The sequence below is a fragment of the Trifolium pratense genome, linkage group LG5, assembly GCF_020283565.1.
Source record: "Trifolium pratense cultivar HEN17-A07 linkage group LG5, ARS_RC_1.1, whole genome shotgun sequence".
NCBI classification, from domain to species: domain Eukaryota; kingdom Viridiplantae; phylum Streptophyta; class Magnoliopsida; order Fabales; family Fabaceae; genus Trifolium; species Trifolium pratense.
The window spans coordinates 3,088,433-3,107,916 of NC_060063.1; the positions used below are offsets into that span (position 1 = coordinate 3,088,433).

The 19,484-nt window shown below is 32.3% G+C and overlaps 6 protein-coding genes across 7 annotated transcripts; 2 read left to right on the plus strand and 4 right to left on the minus strand.

The window, feature by feature from the left end:
• Positions 1-463: 463 nt before the first annotated feature.
• Positions 464-2,509, minus strand: LOC123885554 (protein PLANT CADMIUM RESISTANCE 7-like). Its single transcript, XM_045934833.1, has 4 exons — positions 2,348-2,509; positions 1,553-1,624; positions 1,223-1,432; positions 464-888 (listed from the first exon to the last, which is right to left on the minus strand). Exons 1-4 carry the CDS (start codon positions 2,439-2,441, stop codon positions 815-817), a joined length of 450 nt encoding a protein of 149 aa, XP_045790789.1. The 5' UTR covers positions 2,442-2,509; the 3' UTR covers positions 464-814.
• A 2,475-nt stretch (positions 2,510-4,984) lies between these two features.
• Positions 4,985-7,808, minus strand: LOC123884162 (probable 3-beta-hydroxysteroid-Delta(8),Delta(7)-isomerase). Its single transcript, XM_045933186.1, has 4 exons — positions 7,520-7,808; positions 5,932-6,075; positions 5,614-5,722; positions 4,985-5,412 (listed from the first exon to the last, which is right to left on the minus strand). The coding sequence occupies exons 1-4, from the start codon at positions 7,683-7,685 to the stop codon at positions 5,145-5,147; spliced, it is 687 nt and encodes a 228-aa protein (XP_045789142.1). The 5' UTR covers positions 7,686-7,808; the 3' UTR covers positions 4,985-5,144.
• Positions 7,809-10,174: 2,366 nt separating this feature from the next.
• LOC123884159 (cytochrome P450 CYP736A12-like) lies at positions 10,175-12,781 on the plus strand. Of its 2 annotated transcripts, none has more exons than XM_045933182.1 (2): positions 10,175-11,012; positions 11,565-12,512. In XM_045933182.1, the coding sequence occupies exons 1-2, from the start codon at positions 10,335-10,337 to the stop codon at positions 12,417-12,419; spliced, it is 1,533 nt and encodes a 510-aa protein (XP_045789138.1). In that variant the 5' UTR covers positions 10,175-10,334; the 3' UTR covers positions 12,420-12,512. The 2 variants fall into 2 exon arrangements, with proteins under 2 accessions (XP_045789138.1, XP_045789139.1); XM_045933183.1 differs by having other exon boundaries at positions 10,179-11,012; positions 11,583-12,781.
• Positions 12,555-13,319, minus strand: LOC123884400 (probable 3-beta-hydroxysteroid-Delta(8),Delta(7)-isomerase). Its single transcript, XM_045933485.1, has 3 exons — positions 13,265-13,319; positions 13,081-13,189; positions 12,555-12,822 (listed from the first exon to the last, which is right to left on the minus strand). The coding sequence occupies exons 1-3, from the start codon at positions 13,317-13,319 to the stop codon at positions 12,555-12,557; spliced, it is 432 nt and encodes a 143-aa protein (XP_045789441.1).
• Positions 13,320-13,767: 448 nt separating this feature from the next.
• On the plus strand, positions 13,768-14,680 carry LOC123884401 (cytochrome P450 CYP736A12-like). Its single transcript, XM_045933486.1, has 2 exons — positions 13,768-13,773; positions 13,866-14,680. The coding sequence occupies exons 1-2, from the start codon at positions 13,768-13,770 to the stop codon at positions 14,538-14,540; spliced, it is 681 nt and encodes a 226-aa protein (XP_045789442.1). The 3' UTR covers positions 14,541-14,680.
• Positions 14,681-14,746: 66 nt separating this feature from the next.
• Positions 14,747-17,554, minus strand: LOC123884163 (probable 3-beta-hydroxysteroid-Delta(8),Delta(7)-isomerase). The gene is made up of 4 exons (XM_045933187.1): positions 17,241-17,554; positions 16,347-16,490; positions 15,561-15,669; positions 14,747-15,302 (listed from the first exon to the last, which is right to left on the minus strand). The coding sequence occupies exons 2-4, from the start codon at positions 16,420-16,422 to the stop codon at positions 15,035-15,037; spliced, it is 453 nt and encodes a 150-aa protein (XP_045789143.1). The 5' UTR covers positions 16,423-16,490; positions 17,241-17,554; the 3' UTR covers positions 14,747-15,034.
• Positions 17,555-19,484: the final 1,930 nt, after the last annotated feature.

The window sequence follows — 19,484 nt, forward strand, 5'->3', positions numbered from 1 at the left end:
CATTATTGTTGGGAGGGAGTGATTTTTCTAAAAAGATGTTTAGAGCTACAAACAAGAGTTTATTGAAGGTTAAATAGAAAAATTAGTAGGAAAAATTCGTTTTTTTTTTTTCTGTGTCCAAATCAAATGAACCAAGTTTCTATTTATAAAAAAAAATAATAATGAATTTTGGTGAAAAAAAAAATTTACTACGAAATAATTAACCCCAAATAATAATAATGAGATAAAAATCTAAAAATCACAGCAACCAATAATATGTTGCCAAGTGGAGGAAGGGAACCACTCCCTCCCCCACCGTTCTTTGTTTCAACATTGTTGAATCTATTCAACTTGTTTGAATCCACATGTTTTTCAACACATGGTTCAAACAAGGCCATTGCATTCATTCAACTATTGAAACTTTGATTCAACATGGCCATTGTAAATGGTCTTATAACATGTACATGGTTAAGTACATAGTATAATTTGACAGATTAAAGTTACAATTTATTAATTATGTTCTTATTTTTTCAATAAACAATGAAAGGAAAATTCAGTTATAAACTGAGGCATCCTACCACATACACACTATTACATTGATGTTTAATTCATATTTCATGTACTTTTCAAACAACAAAAAAAAAAAATATTTCATACAATTAAATTGAACTTTTATAAAAATGTGAAATAAAATGAAATAAGCAAAAAAACACCTCAAATAGAGAACAAACCTAATTAGGAAATTAAACTAAGCACTTTGTAATAAGATTTAGAAAAACAACAGTTTTTTTTTTACACAACGACAGAATATCTGAATCATACAAAATGAACAATTCTAGCGACTCATGTCCATTTCAACTTGAGGAGGCACTAGGTTGGTTTTCATTTTCCCCTCATTTGCTTTCCAACCTATACATCAATATAAAGAAGGTTAAATATTTTTTTCCCTATAAAATAGAGACTTTTTAAGTGTAATCATTTAAAGTCAGAGTTTTTTTGCTCAGTATGGACTAACCCATAAAATTTACATTAGGAAAAATTAAATCTGAAATGTCGAGAGAAGCACACTCTAAGGTCTCATATTAATATCGCTAAAGGCCAACTCGAGTGGGTTGGTACAATTAATAATATTAGTTTGGGGTTTCTTTAAAATCAAATATATTTAATAATTTAAAAAAGAACTTATACTTAAGCACTATTTTTTTTATTATCAAATAAGTGTTTATAGTTAAGAAGTTAGTACCTTTTGAAGGATCGAGTCCACGATTTTTAAGTTCTCTATACTCTTGACAAATAGCACAAAGAGAACACCAACAGTGAACACAACAATCATTGCATGGTTCTTCTGGTAAATTGTATAGGGCTCTTAGTCCACTTCTAAATTTGTATGAATATATGCTTCCAAGTCCAAAAGAACCATACACACAAAATTTCGACCGTGCTTTTGTAGCAGCTGAAATTATTTTATATGACCCATTTTTGCAATGAAAAAAATTAGTAATAAAATATTTTTTGAACTTGATAATTTATATATGGAATTTTGAATATTTAAAAGTATATATACTATACTCACATGTTCTTCCTTGGTCTATGATCTCAACATTCCAACCAAAGGTCAAATGTCGACACCAACAAGTAAAACAACCTTTATAAGAGAAAACAAGATAAAACATTAATAATAATTGAAGAATTAGAGACAAATTTCAACTGTAACGAAATTAGTAACGAAATTTAGAGAAAAAAAAATGATATAATTGTTTTTGTTGAATTTAATAATTGAAGAATTAGAGACAAATTTCAATCGTGCCCCTAATTTAATTTCTATTAGTCAAATTAAGCTCATGTAATTAAAAACGAACTTTTTTTATAAGAAAAAGTTTAGAAGATTGGGTCTCTGAGCTCATTAGGGATAGAATAGAAAATGTGGGAAACGGATTTCCTGCTGTTACAGCAGGACGCTGTAACAGTCAAGGACCGTTCGATCTGAATCAGTGGCTCGGATTGAATACAGATAGATTGATCACAGCTGTCCGATCAGAAATCAGTGGCTGTGATTTGAAACAGCGGGAAACTGTGTTAATATTTACAGCAGCAAATCTGGATCCGAAAATGTGTACATATAGGTCTTTACATTGGCAGCAAAATTCAAACTTCAGTAGCTGAATCTTTATCAATTTATCCTACTAATTCATAATTTTTTGCACCTTTGAGCTACATAGCATCACACAAAAGTACATACTCCACTATGTACCAAAAAAAAAAAAAAAGAGTACATACTCCACTAATAAAAGTAAAAAAAAAAAATTAAAAAATGCAACAATTCATAATTTTTAGGGACATGACATGTAGAGTTTATAAAAGGGCTTACAATTTTCATAATCTTCACAGCAATCAAATAAACCTGTTGTCCATTTTCCAGTTGGTGGATCATTAATGTTAGGAATTTGTGCACCATTATACATTTTGAAGCTTAATAAGCTAGTGACCAAATTATGATTTAACAAGTCTGTGAAACTTTGTTCCTAATTCATCAGCAAAGTTAATTATCTTGCATATATATAGCAATTGGAAAACCCCTATAGTGTTGAGATTGATATCTTATTATACTTTTCCTTTTGTCTTTTGTCGAACAACATCCAAGCAATAGTTTATTAGCACTAATGCGTAAATATGTTTGATCTGCTAAAAAATAAAGGACAGGACATAACAACTTCTGATCTACTATGTTTGAATTTAAAATTGGGATGACAATTTGACTTATACCCAGAGGGTATCCGCAAAAATTACCCACAACGGGTCGGGTAAAAACCTGCATTTTGGGTACGGGCACGGGTATGAGTAATTATCCGCAAAAATGAACGGGTATGGGTGCGGGTACGGGTACCTTAGTACCCACCTCGCCCCATACCCGCATAATATTTATTTATTTTATTTATATTATTATATTATAATATATGTAAATCAATTTAAAACAATACAACTCTACTAAATTATTATATATTTTTAATAAAAATGTTTATTTATAACATAATATAAAAATAATATGAATATGTAACATAAATATGATCTTTAACATAAGGTTATTAATAATTTTATTTATAATTTTCATTAGTCAATATTAAAATCTTTGAAATTTTTTTAATTCTATTAAAATTATATAATATTTTATAATTGATCAATTTATTTTTAGTAAACATGCGGGTAACGGGTATGGGTACCTAGGTACCCATAGGGTATGTGGACGGGGGCGAAAGTTATTACCCACACAGGTATGAGGATGGGTACGAGTATTTTTTTCAATCTGCGGATATGGGGATGAGTACCATAGTACCCTACCCATACCCTACCCATTGTCATCCCTACTTTGAAACTGTTTCTGATATTGGACAAACTGGAGGTCAAGAGACGAGACAAAAACTGAAATTCTTGTCGAGACTTTGTAGTGTATGAGGATTTTGATATTATTTGACATTTCATTTACAAACTAGAAAAAAAAATAGTGTATAGTTTTGTTTAAAAAATATGTTATAGTTCTATTATATTTATTTACATTTGATTTTGAAAGAAAAAAAGAATATGGGGACGAGGAAACCTCTCCTTCATATGCTGGTACCTGTACAACAAAATGTGCCAGATATATAATTGTATGAAAATGTTAACATATGTTTTAAGAATATTAGTTACGAAATTTGAAAAATGGTACATTTAATTCTTTAAAAATTTATACATTAATTTCTAAAAAATTACTAACATGACCCTATTATGTAAAGTTTGGTAGACTAATAATTTGTAGTAAAGTGTCCCACATTCCCTTTCACAAAGGCTCAAAAGTCAAGACACCAAAACGGGATGGCTTTTCAACGATCACAAGAGGAAAATGGATTTCCTGCCGTCACTATCTGACTGCAGGTTAATCTCAGCCATTCATTTTAAAATTTGGACCACCAAAATTTTGATCTAAAGACTAGAAATGCATGACTGCATGGTCATTTGAATGCATGGAATCCAGGTCCTCACAAGAGTATGAATTTTAACAATCACAAGAAAGTATTTTTTTTGTTGATAAAATCACAAGAGAGTATGAAAGCAACATTTACTTAAATTTAAATAACTAGACGCCGTGTACGGATATTTTAGAATGACATATATAACATTTAATTTTGTTATAGTATTCTTTTTAAGAAAAAAAAAGTACGAATTTCAACAATCACAAGAGTACGAATTTCAACAATCACAAGAGTACGAAAGCAACATTTACTTAAATTTAAGTAATTAGACGCCGTGCACGGAGTTGGATCACCTACTCACTACTGTGTTGCGACAAGGACTGGAACTACCTTCACTTTTGGACCTTTGATTAATTAACATCTCTTTTGTTTATTAAATTTGATATCGTTGTTGTGAGAGCTGACATTTAGTGTTTTTCTTTTTTTTTTTTTTGTAAAATTTGGGTTTCTTTGATGAGATACTAGGAGTATTGTTTAATGTGAAGATGAATGCTATGAATTTTTATTTTTATATGAATGTGTAATAAATTCTTAAAAAAAAAAACATTTTATAATATAAAGGCCTAAATCATTTTTTTTTTATTTTACTAGTGTTTGTTTCAGATTTTTTCAAAAATCATTTTACTAAAAAAATCATTTTTTCTTCAAAATGAAAAGCTATTTTCAATAGCTTTCTTCAAAATCTATTTTTTTGAAAACCATTTTTTAAAAAAATAGATTTTTGTGATCGTAAACAAACGGAAAATAGTTTTAGATTTTCTTCAAAATCTTTACAAAAAAATCTCAAGATTTTTTTCAAAAAAAAAATCATTTTTTTTAAAGTTTAAACAAACAGGCCCACAACTGTGTTCTTATGGGACAAACATGTGTACATTTCCAACAGGCGTACAAGAGTGTTTCACAATGCCTAGTTTGAAGGTGAACAGCCATCGATTTAGCGACTACGAATATGCATGAGATTATTGACTGTGTAAACAATCAAAATCCATAAGAATGACTTAAAAATGAAAAGTCTAAATTGTATTTTTCAAGCTATGCAGATAATAAGAATCAATTGATACAATTCATAACAACATTCTCTTTTATCTCAACCATCCTAGTTATCATTATTCTTTGCTCCATGATCATCAAAACTGATGATACCCTGAAAAGTCTGCATCAACGAACTTTAGTCTTTTTTGTCTGGTTTTGAACTTGAACTGCAGCAACAATCTTCCTCCAGCACCGTATGCAGATGATCGAGGGTATTACAATCCAAGAGAAATTTGCTCCAATGTAGTATGCATAGTAGTAAAATGAATTTGTAGAAAAATTATCGCCTTCCAAAATCGCTGTTATAAAATATACAGCAGTTCCATAAAGCTGACCTAAAGAAACTGCAAATTGAAGAATGTAGCTGTATGGTTTCCCGGTAGCTATTGCGTATCTGTCATCCATATTGGAAACACAAACCGTAAGATTAAAAATGAAAATTAAAACCACCAGAGTCTAGCGCAAATGGTTAGCGCACGTGTTTGTGAGTGTTCTAAACTTCAGGATATCTAGTTGCGCATCATATCATTAGGATATGTTTGGTTTGCAGTTTGAAAAGCATGGTCGGATCCGAAATAACTAGAGTTTAACTTACACTGCAAGAAGACTAGCTGGACCCTCCAAAACTGCTGTTAGTCCTTCAACAGTGACCACCCCTGCATCCCTTGCTGCATATCTTGAGTCCCCTTTGCTATATTCCTTCCCTATAATATTGGAAAAAATTCATAAACTTCCGGTTTGGATGAACTGCATAGTTAAGCGCCACACTTATATCTTAATTAAGCGTTGCACTTATCATATAAGTGCTTATGACAATAAATAAACTTAAATAAGCCAATCCAAAAAGTCTAACAAGTACTTTAACAATGTTGCATCTGTGTTCAATGTCAAATAACAATTAAAAACCACTTACAAACTTCAGCAAGGTAGAAGCCAGTATTATCTTTGTAAAACTCAGGTGTGAAAGCGAAGTAACCCTCAAGAACGAAGTGTGTGAGACCTGTGAAAGCCCACCAGAAAATTAGCAGCCTGTCGACTGTTGTTTTCTTGAGGCGTCCTGCAAAAATTCACGGTCAAGTAAACAAAATCAGAAAATCAAAATCCATTTCAAGATGATAGAAATTCAAATAGCAATGATAGTAGCAGAAAGCCATAAGAAAAAGCCTAATCCTAGAACTTGTAACAAAATGATATCATGTGAAAATACAATGTAGAATGAGCCGAGACAATGTACAACGAACTGATATGATTTTTGTAGTGCACACAAGCTTTCAAGTTTAGATTCTAGCATTGAGTAAGGTCTTGTTCTAAGCAAATATCTTCATATTAAGATTAATCACATCATTGTTTGGATAAACAACTTATTTTGCAGCTTATAACATAAACGCTTATTTTGAATAAGCAATTTCTATAACACAGGATAAAATAAAGTCAAACATATTTCGTATAATATAAGCTATCCTAGTTTGAGCTTATGGAAATAAGTTGAAAACAACTTATGAACATCTGATAAGCAGTTTTCATAAGTTCACCCAAACAGTGTCACAAACAAGTGCTTATGCCATTAGATAAACTTACTTAAGCCAATCCAAACAGGCTTATAGTCAACAAGAAGAAAGTTTAACATTAGGTTAGTAAACAGGACATTGAATATGTCCAGAAAATGTAGTAATCCCACTAGGATTGTAAATGATCATGCCATAGTGTTCATTAACAAACCACAAACAGAACAAAGTTAATCATAGAGTCATTTATTAATTTCAGAGAAGAGACATTTTATATTTTCTAATCAAAGACAAAAGCAAAGAAGGAACACACTTCATAACATTACAATTCATGCATTCGGGACATCAGTCACCGTTCAATCAAGTTCGAACAGTCAAGATTCAAGCCACCAATGTCACAAATGCATGAATAACAACTATATTTGCTTGCAATTCTATCAATAACAACTATCACGACAACAACCACAATTTAAAACTAAAATTTCGGCATTTATGAAGCACGGACATTGACACAAACACCAGACGCGTCACAGACACCGACACATCAATGTAATTATAAGTGTCGTTGTCAGACACCAAGGCGTGTCCGGCACTACACCACGACACGCCTAATCCAATGAGTGTATGTGCTTTACAGGGCATTAACAAAGGGAAAAAAATTGAAACCACACATACATAGGTTTTAAAACTAACAAGGAAATCGAATTGCTTACAGAATGGAAGCTGCAAAAATCCATATTTGATTGCAATTCTATCGATTAACAACTATCAAGACTGCAACCACAGTTTAAAACTGCAATTTCGAAATTAACAAAGGAAAATTTTGTAACTACACCCACATAGGTTTTAACGAAAAAAAGGGATTTTTTTTATGATAAATGAACAAATTAAGTTAATGGGTCAATTATTCAATAACAAAAATCAATACAATTGAACTATTTTTTTCTTCATTTTTATTGAAAAAACTCAAATTAAGTTGAATTTTGGTTTATTTACCTGAGAAGATCCATGTGACTGCAAAGACGCTGATAGTGAAAGAGGCATAGATAGAGAGAATGTTTGATTGAGAGAGGAAACAAGGAATGTAGCCAGGAAGATTCAAGTCTCGTGGAACGTAGGGATGAGGATGAACAACATCTTGTGACGTTTGAGATTCCGCCATTTTCTTGTTCGATCTGAATCAATGAGATTATTAGATGTTTGACTGTTTTTGAGTTGGAAATGGACAGTGTGTTTGTGTTTGTTTTGATTGGTGAATTTATGTGACTTTTTAGGAAAAGGGTAGTTGGCACTTGTCAGATCAGATCGTGTGAAGTTAATGATAGTTTAAAGTTTACTCTTATTGTGATTGAATCAGAATTTTACCCTATTATTTTAAAATGTGAAATTTTAATCTCTCTATTTTATAATTTTTTTGATTTATCCCTATAATATTTGACTCATATTTGCTTATGTTGGTGGTTTTGGTGCGAGATCCTAAGTAGTCTGATATTCATACTTTTACCTTAGTTGTTTTAGTCTTTCTTTAATTGGAGCATATTTAGGTGTGTATTATTCTCAAAGTTGGAGCTGTTTTTAGGAGGTTGTCATTAAAGATTTGTGTTCATCATCCTAGTTATTTTGACAAGGTGTTCATTGTTGCTTATTTTTTAGAGCTTTCACTTTAGTTGTTTTTTCTATTGTAGCAGGTTTGGAAGGTGTGCAGGCTTGGAATTCAACTTCCAATTGTCACCATATAGTCTTTGTAGATCCTCTTTGTATTTTGCTTTGTAGGGGCAAAATTCTAAGAATAAAATGGAAGGGTTAAAATTTCGGATTTTAAAATAGAAGGTAAAATTCCGATTCAATCGAGAGAGAGGGGGGAGGAGGAGGGGGGTGATAAAACTGCATTTAAGCCTAAAGTTTTACAAGACCGGCTGGTTCGATCGGTTCATCTTGGAATTAGACTTTACCATTGCAGATTTAGTTAAGTTTTTGGATTGAAGATGTGCGTAAACATGATAGAGTGAATCGGTGGAACTCAGTGATAACTCTCAAAGATGATTTGAGAAATCAATGATTGTTTGATTATGATCGAACGAACACCAATATTTCAAATGTGTGAATGTGGTGGTATCCCCTGACCGTCTGAAATCTAAATTCTGCATAGGTGCACAATTAACATATATACAATTAAAACATATTACATATTATGTGTTATCATACTAGTAATAATGCACCGAATATCATTAGGGCTCCGCCGTTAAGCGAGTTTGGATGAAAGTAAATCCCTTACTATTTTTTCAATTTAGTTCTTAATGTTAATTGAAAATTTATGATTTATTTTTTTGTCAAGTAGCTTAATAGCTATAATTCCACCTTCAGGGTGAATAAGAAAAGTGTTCGGGATTCGAACATCAACTCATGCATATTGCAGAGCTAAACTAAAAAAAAAATTATGGTTTTTCTAGTGTCATCAAAACCATCATTCATCGGTGATTCATCATTTGAGTCTCCAAATACTACATTGAAGGCACCATCCTCACTCTCAAGCACATACTTATGTCTATGTACAATTTGGTATGCAGCTTCTTCCTCACTTCATCTAATTGATCTTTAGGTTTGCTTGCATCTTGCGTCTATGTACAACTTTGACTTGGAGGAAAAATTCTCTTTAGAACTATTAATATGCTCTAAGGCCCCTCAACATGTTTTGAAAATTTGAGAGATTTTAGAGTATGTTGAGGGGCCTAAAGATGTTTTTTTTGAGTTGGAGTGTTAATTAGATCCAATTTGGTCATCTTGGGTCTAGCAACAAACTTGGGCCTCATATTCAAATTGGGCAACAACATTGTTTAAGACTCTAGATAACACTAAGAGTTATTCTTTTCGCTTACTCATTGTTTCTCACACGCCCTTTAAAATGATCAAAATACTCCCCTCGCTATCTGGGTATTGAACTGAGTTTGATGCATATGTAGTGAGTGACACTTTTTTTACTCAACCCCAATGTCTGCACCCTACACGTCACCCAAATGAAACAACACCTTGATCTGAAGAAAAAAAATCGCTCGCTACCTAGGCAGCAGACGCCTTCACCCTATTCGCATTGTGCAATGTGAACCCCTTCGCTATATAACACAAGCCCCACCTCCTTCCCTCTCATTTCAACAATTTAAAAAAAATAAAATTTTTCAAAAAACCCTAAAACTCGAAATTCTCACTAAATCCACCATTTTCTTCGCATTCGTGTTCGGAATCCCTTAAGAATTGAACACCAAAGCTAACAAACAATCATTTAGGGCACATTTGCGCCAATTTTCACTTGCATTTTTGTTTTTTTTTCTTGACTGGTGTTGTTCGCTGTCTACATAGTGAACTAAGTTAAAAATGTGTGTTACCTATGCAGCGAATCATGCTGATGTTGATGCTTTGCTAATTTATATACGTTATGCATGTTTGTTGAACTATTGTAATTTTATTGTGCAGACATGAATTGTTTAACTAATTTAGTTAAGCGTGTTAGGGAAGAGGGGTCTTTCAGCCACCGTCTCTTTTAGGAGAGAAACCACACCGACAATTGTATTATTTTTAAATGATCATGAGGTATGCATAAAACCATATATCTTCCGTTATTATGTTACATATACCTATGACCACTTACTTAAGATTCAAGTCTTTTCCCACTTGATCATGTACTTGATTCATTTAAATTATAAAGTCAAACAATTACTCTCAATGAATATTATAGACAATTGTCAGCACAACACCATAAATCATATCATATAAAAACACCAATATCCTATCCCAATTTTCAATCAACCAAGCAACCATGTTACCTCTAACATTAGCTATAACTTCCATACTCTTTCTAATATTCACTTTGATTCTATTTCATCCAAAACACCAACATAATAAAAAACATCCACCTGGTCCTAAACCTTTGCCAATTATTGGCAACCTCCACATCCTAGGAAAACTCCCACATCGTACCCTTCAATCACTTGCCAAAAAACATGGATCAATCATGTCCTTAAAACTAGGAAAAATTCCAACCATTATAGTTTCATCCCCCAAATCAGCTGAACAATTCCTCAAAACCCATGACAATATTTTTGCTAGTAGACCAAAACTTCAAGTCTCGGAACACATGTTTTACGGCGGAAAAGGATTGGGTTTAGCTCCATATGGTGCCTATTGGCGCAATATGAAGAAACTTTGTACTTTGCATCTTTTGAGTGGCTCGAAAGTTGAGATGTTTGCACCTTTGAGAAGCGAGGAAGTGAGGATGTTGTTGAAGTCCGTTGAGAAAGCTGTGACTTTAGGTGAAGTTGTGAATCTCACTGAAATGGTTGGTGAGGTTATAGCGAATATTACTTATAAGATGGTTTTTGGATATAATAAGGATAGTGATTTGGATTTAAAGGGACTTATTCGCGACGCAATGAATTTGGCTGGAACTTTTAATTTGGCTGATTTTTTGCCTTGGCTAACCATATTTGATCTTCAGGTATGTATTAATATCTTCGATATCAACTTCTCGTTGTAAATTAAAAAAAAAAACTTCTCGTTGTATATATGTGGTAATTTACTTTGCATTCTCCATAGTTTTGATTACTTTTTTCATGTTTGATCATGCCATGTTTTGCTTGTTATTTTTCTTAGTTAAATAATTGGTCATTTGATTGTGATTTTTAAATTTTAATATAGGAAAAAAAACTGTTTAAATGTCGACCAAAAAAAAAGCTGTTTAAATTAATAAATAGTTCTAAAAATAGAAGAAAACTATTGCAAGTTGTTTAATTGATAGGAATTGAAAATTATATTCTAACTTTATTTGGACCAAGTACTACTGTTATAATTCTTGACTTTTCAATCAATCTACTATACATGTAACATAGTTCCAGTCTCTCGTTTAATAAATTTTTAGTACATGTAATATATATATTACAACCACAAAAAATAAATTTTTAGTTTTTTTTTATGCAAAAAATAATATTTTAGTTTTTTTTATCAAAAAATAATATTTTAGTTAAAAATTTATATTTAGGAATAAATATAGTGTATGCTTTTCAATCAGGGACTAACAAGTCGAATGAAGAAAACAAGTAAGGCATTTGACCAAATAGTGGAGAAGATAATCAATGATCATGAGCATGACATGAAAAAAGATCCACACCATAAGGATTTTATAGACATATTACTTTCATTAATGCATCAATCAATGGATCCTAATGATGAAGAACAAAACCATGCCATTGATAGAACTAATATCAAAGCTATTATATTAGATATGATTGGTGGAGCATTAGACTCATCTTCAGCAACAATTGAATGGGCCATGTCTGAACTTTTGAAGCATCCAAATGTGATGAAAAAACTTCAAAATGAGCTAGAAAATGTGGTGGGTGTGAATAGCAATGTGAAGGAAAATGACTTTGAAAATTTACCTTATCTTAATATGGTGATAAAGGAGACATTAAGATTATATCCGGCTGGACCATTGTTAGGACCTCGTGAGTGTCTAAAAGATGTTACAATCGATGGTTACTACATAAAGAAAAATTCTAGGATAATAATTAATGCTTGGGCATTAGGGAGAGATCCTAATGTTTGGACGAATAATTCTGACATGTTTTATCCAGAAAGATTTGTGAATAGTAATGTAGATCTTCGAGGACATGATTTTCAACTTATACCATTTGGATATGGTCGTAGAGGGTGTCCTGGAATTCAATTGGGCCTAAATATGGTTAGGCTTGTTGTGGCTCAATTGGTACATTGCTTTGATTGGGAACTTCCATTTGGTATGTCTTCTAATGACTTGGATATGACTGAGAAATTTGGACTCTCAATGCCAAGATGTAACGACTTGCTCGCGGTGCCAACAACTCGAAGACAAAAGTTTGATATATAGTTAAAAAAAAGACATCAAATTGAAATGTATCTAGTTTATTTTTGTGTGACTTAAAAGTATTAGTTTATAATATCGCTAAAATAAAAGTATTAGTTCATAACAACATTCTCCTTTATCTCAACCGAAGAGTCTGCATCAACGAACTTTAGTCTTTTTTGTTTGGCTTTGAACTTGAAACGCAGCAACAATCTTCCTCCAGCAGCGGATGGAGATGATCGAGGGTATTACAATCCAAGGGACATTTGCTCCAATGAAGTATGCATAGTAGTAAAATGAATTTGTAGAAAAATTATCGCCTTCCAAAATCGCTGTTATATAATATACAGCAATTCCGTACAGCTGGCCCAAAGAAATTGCAAATTGAAGAATGTAGCTGTATGATTTTCCAGTAGCTATTGCATATCTGTCATCCATATCAGAAACAGAAACAGTAAGATTAAAAATGAAAAATAAAACCATCAGAGTCTAGCGCAAATGGTTAGTGCACAGTGTGTTCGAGTGTTGTAAATTTTAGGGTAGCGAATTTGATTCCTACGCATAAAAAATGAAAAATAAAAGAAGACATAAATCAGCTTCTTACTGAATCATATCATTAGGATATGTTTGGTTTGCAGTTTCAAAAGCATGCTCGGATCCGAATTAAGTTGAGAGTTTAACTTACACTGCAAGAAGACTAGCTGGACCTTCCAAAAGTGCTGTTAGTATTTCAACAGTTACTATCCCTGCATCCCTTGCCGCGTACCTCGAATCTCCTTTGCTATATTCCTTCCCTATTATACACACAAGTGTTTTTTTGTATAAGTAATTATATAACAAAGGATAAACTGTCATAAACTAAAACAAACTTGTGAACATGTCATAATTGTTTCTTAAGCTTTTGCAAACAGTCTCAAAAGTCATGGTTTTAAATTGCGGTTGCGGTCGCGGGCAGTAGCAGTTGCAGCATGAAATAATTTTAAGTTTTCACAGACTCTATCAAGTGGCATTACTATCCACTACACTATTTACTCACATTATAGTAGAGTGATTTTGTTCCATACATATATATTTTATTTATTAAAAGATGCTTAAAATACAAAGTTAAATGACTATTAAGGATATTATTCCTTACATTTGACATAAATTAGGATTTGGGATTCATAAATATTAATTTTTGAAAATTATTTGAATGAATATGACCAAAATCATCTGATACGATTTCTGATGCGGTTACGATGTAGCTACACACGTGAATGAAAATTACACCGCAATTACGGTACAATGTGGTTGCGGTGGCTACCACATCAGCAATAATCAGCAATACTGTGGCCGCAATTGCCAATATGGATCACAATTTAAAATTATACTTATGACAGTAAATAAGTTCAAATAAGTCATGGTTTTAAATTGCGGTTGCGGTCGCGGGCAGTAGCAGTTGCAGCATGAAATAATTTTAAGTTTTCACAGACTCTATCAAGTGGCATTGATAGAACTAATATCAAAGCTATTATATTAGATATGATTGGTGGAGCATTAGACTCATCTTCAGCAACAATTGAATGGGCCATGTCTGAACTTTTGAAGCATCCAAATGTGATGAAAAAACTTCAAAATGAGCTAGAAAATGTGGTGGGTGTGAATAGCAATGTGAAGGAAAATGACTTTGAAAATTTACCTTATCTTAATATGGTGATAAAGGAGACATTAAGATTATATCCGGCTGGACCATTGTTAGGACCTCGTGAGTGTCTAAAAGATGTTACAATCGATGGTTACTACATAAAGAAAAATTCTAGGATAATAATTAATGCTTGGGCATTAGGGAGAGATCCTAATGTTTGGACGAATAATTCTGACATGTTTTATCCAGAAAGATTTGTGAATAGTAATGTAGATCTTCGAGGACATGATTTTCAACTTATACCATTTGGATCGGGTCGTAGAGGGTGTCCTGGAATTCAATTGGGCCTAAATATGGTTAGGCTTGTTGTGGCTCAATTGGTACATTGTTTTGATTGGGAACTTCCATTTGGTATGTCTTCTAATGACTTGGATATGACTGAGAAATTTGGACTCTCAATGCCAAGATGTAACGACTTGCTCGCGGTGCCAACAACTCGAAGACAAAAGTTTGATATATAGTTAAAAATATACATCAAATTGAAATGTATTTAGTTTATTTTTGTGTGACTTAAAAGTATTAGTTTATAATATAGCTAAAATAAAGGCTTCTTTGTAGCTAAAATAATATAGCATGAATTATAAAGTAGAAGAGTGTTTTGCAGAACACAAACGAAATCTTGAAATGCATATGCCTAGTTTGGAGGTGAAGGTTAAAACAAACATACACAAAACAGCCATTTATCAATGATTGTGCTGAAATCGAACCACAAAGCAACAATAATGGGATTTAGATTGTCCGTCGTCACTTTGGTTGTCGTTGGATCTATAGGCAATCCAACGATTTACAGACTGTGTGATTGCATGAGATTATTGACTATACAGGCAATCCAAATTCATAAGAATGACGAAAAAGTGAAAAGTCTAAATTGCTTTTTTCAAGTTATGCAGATAATAAGAATCAATTGATACAATTCATAACAACATTCTCTTTTATCTCAACCGAAGAGTCTGCATCAACGAACTTTAGTCTTTTTTGTTTGGCTTTGAACTTGAAACGCAGCAACAATCTTCCTCCAGCAGCGGATGGAGATGATCGAGGGTATTACAATCCAAGGGACATTTGCTCCAATGAAGTATGCATAGTAGTAAAATGAATTTGTAGAAAAATTATCGCCTTCCAAAATCGCTGTTATATAATATACAGCAATTCCGTACAGCTGGCCCAAAGAAATTGCAAATTGAAGAATGTAGCTGTATGATTTTCCAGTAGCTATTGCATATCTGTCATCCATATCAGAAACAGAAACAGTAAGATTAAAAATGAAAAATAAAACCATCAGAGTCTAGCGCAAATGGTTAGTGCACAGTGTGTTCGAGTGTTGTAAATTTTAGGGTAGCGAATTTGATTCCTAAGCATAAAAAATGAAAAATAAAAGAAGACATAAATCAGCTTCTTACTGAATCATATCATTAGGATATGTTTGGTTTGCAGTTTAAAAAGCATGCTCGGATCCGAATTAAGTTGAGAGTTTAACTTACACTGCAAGAAGACTAGCTGGACCTTCCAAAAGTGCTGTTAGTATTTCAACAGTTACTATCCCTGCATCCCTTGCCGTGTACCTCGAATCTCCTTTGCTATATTCCTTCCCTATTATACACACAAGTGTTTTTTGTATAAGTAATTATATAACAAAGGATAAACTGTCATAAACTAAAACAAACTTGTGAACATGTCATAATTGTTTCTTAAGCTTTTGCAAACAGTCTCAAAAGTCATGGTTTTAAATTGTGGTTGTGGTCACGGATGCAGTAGCAGTTGCAGCATGAAATAATTTTAAGTTTTCACAGACTCTATCAAGTGGCATTACTATCCACTACACTATTTACTCACATTATAGTAGAGTGATTTTGTTCCATACATATATATTTATTTATTAAAAGATGCTTAAAATACAAAGTTAAATGACTATTAAGGATATTATTCCTTACATTTGACATAAATTAGGATTTGGGATTCATAAATATTAATTTTTGAAAATTATTTGAATGAATATGACCAAAATCATCTGATACGATTTCTGATGCGGTTACGATGTAGCTACACACGTGAATGAAAATTACACCGCAATTACGGTACAATGTGGTTGCGGTGGCTACCACATCAGCAATAATCAGCAATACTGTGGCCGCAATTGCCAATATGGATCACAATTTAAAATTATACTTATGACAGTAAATAAGTTCAAATAAGTCAATTCAAATATATAGTCTCACAAGTACTTTTGTATCTGTATTCAATGTCAAATAACAACTGAAATGACTTACAAGATTCAGCAAGGTGGAAACTGGTATTATCCTTGAAAAACTCTGGTGTAAAAACAAAGTAACCCTCAAGAATCATGTGAGTGAGACCAGTAAAGGCCCACTAGAATATGAGCAGCCTATCAACTTTTGTTTTCTTGAGGCGTCCTGCGAATATTCATATTCAAGTAAACAAAATCAGAAAATCTAAATCCATTTCAAATTTCAAATAACAATCATAGCGGAAAGCCATAATAAAAAGCCTAAACCTAGAACTTGAAACAAAATGATGTGATTTTTGTAGTGCACAAAAGCTACAAGTATATATTCTAACGTTAAGAAGTCTCACATCGGATGCGAGTTTAAGTCAACTCCCAATTGTAAGATGGTATCAGAGTCTCTCTACGATCCGTTGGGCCACCCGCTATTGGGTCACCTACCATTTATATCCACGAACCAAGCCCAATAGTGTTGGTGTGAGGGGGTGGGCTGAACAACGGTTTATAAGTAAGAGGCGATCCTCACCTTACAAGCTGGTTTTGTAGGGTTGAGTTAGGTTCAACTACCAATTGTAAGATGGTATGTGGGACTTCTTAACCGTTCAAAGCAATCTTCGTATTAAGATTAATCACATATTAGCATTGTTTGGATAAACAACTTACAGTATTTTGTAGTTTATAACATAAACACTTATTTTGAATAAGTTATTTCTATAACAAAAGAAAAAATAAAGTCAAACAGATTTCTTATAATATAAGTTATCTTGGAGAGTTAATGGAAGTAAGTTGAAAACAACTTAGCAACATGTAGCTTTTGTGCACTATGGAAGTAACTCATAACTATAAGTAATTTTCATAAATTCTCTCAAACAGTTACAACAGGTGCTTATGGAAGTAAGTTGAATTTTGGTTTATTTACCTGAGAAGATCCATGTGAGTGCAAAGAGGATGAGAATGATGGAGGCAAAGACAGAGAGAATGTTGGATTGAGAGAGAGAAGAAGGAACGTAGCCAGGAAGATTCAAGTCACGTGGAATGTAAGGATGAGGATGAACACCACCTTGTGACGTTTGAGATTCTGCCATTTTCTTCTTCTTGTACTATCTCTGAATGAATCAGTGAGATTGGATGTTTTTTGTTTGTTTGACTCTCTTAGATTGCACCAAGAGAGTAAGAGAGAGAGATTGTGTTTGTTTTCTAGTTGGTGAATTTATGTGTTGACTTTAGGGAAAAGGATAGTTGGCAGATTAGATTAGTGTAAGTGAGGTTAATGCTCGTATATATAGTTTCTATATAATAAAATAAAAAATAAAATATAGCCACTACAATAAATAATTGCGACGGTTAAAATCGCCGTTAAAAGTCTTTTGCTGCCGTAATTTTAAACGTCGTAAATATTTCGAAGCGCTTAGAACTAAGCGTTGGAATAGGCGCTGGAAGAGCATTTTGCGACGATTTCTGATGTGGTTTATATTTAGCTGCGGTTTGTAGCTGCCGCAGTTAGCATTACAACCCCACAAAGAATTAATTATGGCGGTTCAAATAACCGCCGCAATTGACTTTTATAGTTGCGGTTCAGTGTCAACCGCCACAATAAAGTTGCTGCCATTAGACACTTTTAGTAGTGAGCGAATATAACACCAAAAATTAATTAAAAAAAAGCTATAAGTTTAATTAAAGCGAATAATGTATAAATTAGTTTATAATTTATTGTAGATAAATTAATTGATTGAATTTATAGTTTTTTATAAAATTTGTGGTTGAATTAGTTTTTTTTAAATTTATATGTTGACTTTTTGGGGAAAGAATAGTTGGCAGATTGTGTAAATAGTTGGCAGATCAGATCGTGTGAGGTTAATGCTTGTATTATCTTTAGGGGTGTGCAAAAAATTTGGCTATCCTTAACCAAATTACTAACCAATCTATATTCAATTTTAGTTTGCAAAAACCATTTAAAAAAAAACCACACCACTCCAATAAAAAAACACCAATTATAAACCATAACCACATTTTGTAATTTGGTTTGGAATTAGTTTGAATATTAAGGCCTAATAGCTAATTAAGGCCCAATTTTCAATTTTTTAAAATTCTTTATTTTATAATAAAATAATTAATTAAAAGAGGTGGTGGAGGACCGGTGGTCAACACGGCGGTCAACGACGGACCACCGGTGGCCGGCGCGGCGGCGCTACGACCGGCACGGCGGTTTTCCGGCGGCGGTCCGGCGACTTTCACGGCGGCCGGTGGCGGTACTCCGGTGGCCGGTGGTGGTGCTCCGACGGCCGGCCACCACCAACCACCCATACTATTTTATTATTATTTTATTTTAAAAATCAGACTTTTAATAATTATTTTAAAAATAATTAAAAAATCAGTTTTTAATGTTTTTAGTTTTTAAAAAATCTGTTTTTTTTAAAAAATAATTTAAAAAATCAGTTTTTATTAAAAATAATTAAAAAAATAATTTTTTTAAAATAATTAAAAAATCAGTTTTTAATTTTTTTAGTTTTTCAAAAATTTAGTATTTTAATTTTTTTCTTATAATAAATATTAGTTTCTTTTGTATTTAAAAATCAGATTTTTTAATTTTAAAAATTACTCTTTTTTTAAATAATAATTTTTTTTTAAAACAATATAAAAAACAAGTTTTCGGCTAAGTAAAAAATAATTTGGGTTTAGAAAAAAAATACTTTGTGGGTTGATTATAAACCAATTCAATCATAAAATTAATGAAAAATTATGTTTTTAAAATAATTAATAAATCTATTTTTTTTAATCAACTAATAAAAACAATTAGTTTAAGTAAAAAACCTATTTAAAATTGGATCATGTGAATAACCTAAATTTTATTACAAACCGGTTATAAATTAGTTTCAATCCGATTAATAACCAAATTCAAATTAGTTTTAAAAAATAACCGGTTTCTCATTAAAATGGTTTTGGTTTAGAACCAAAACCATCAATTAGGTGTGGTGTGGTTTCCAAACCATGCACACCCCTAATTATCTTATGGTATATAGTTTATATATGTAATAAACCATAGGTAATATCACACCAAAAAATAAATAAACAAATTAAATAACCGATAAGTTTAATTTCGGCGGATGAATTTATAAGTTCTAGTTTTGAATTTTCAGTTTCACGGTCCGTGGTCGAGTCCATG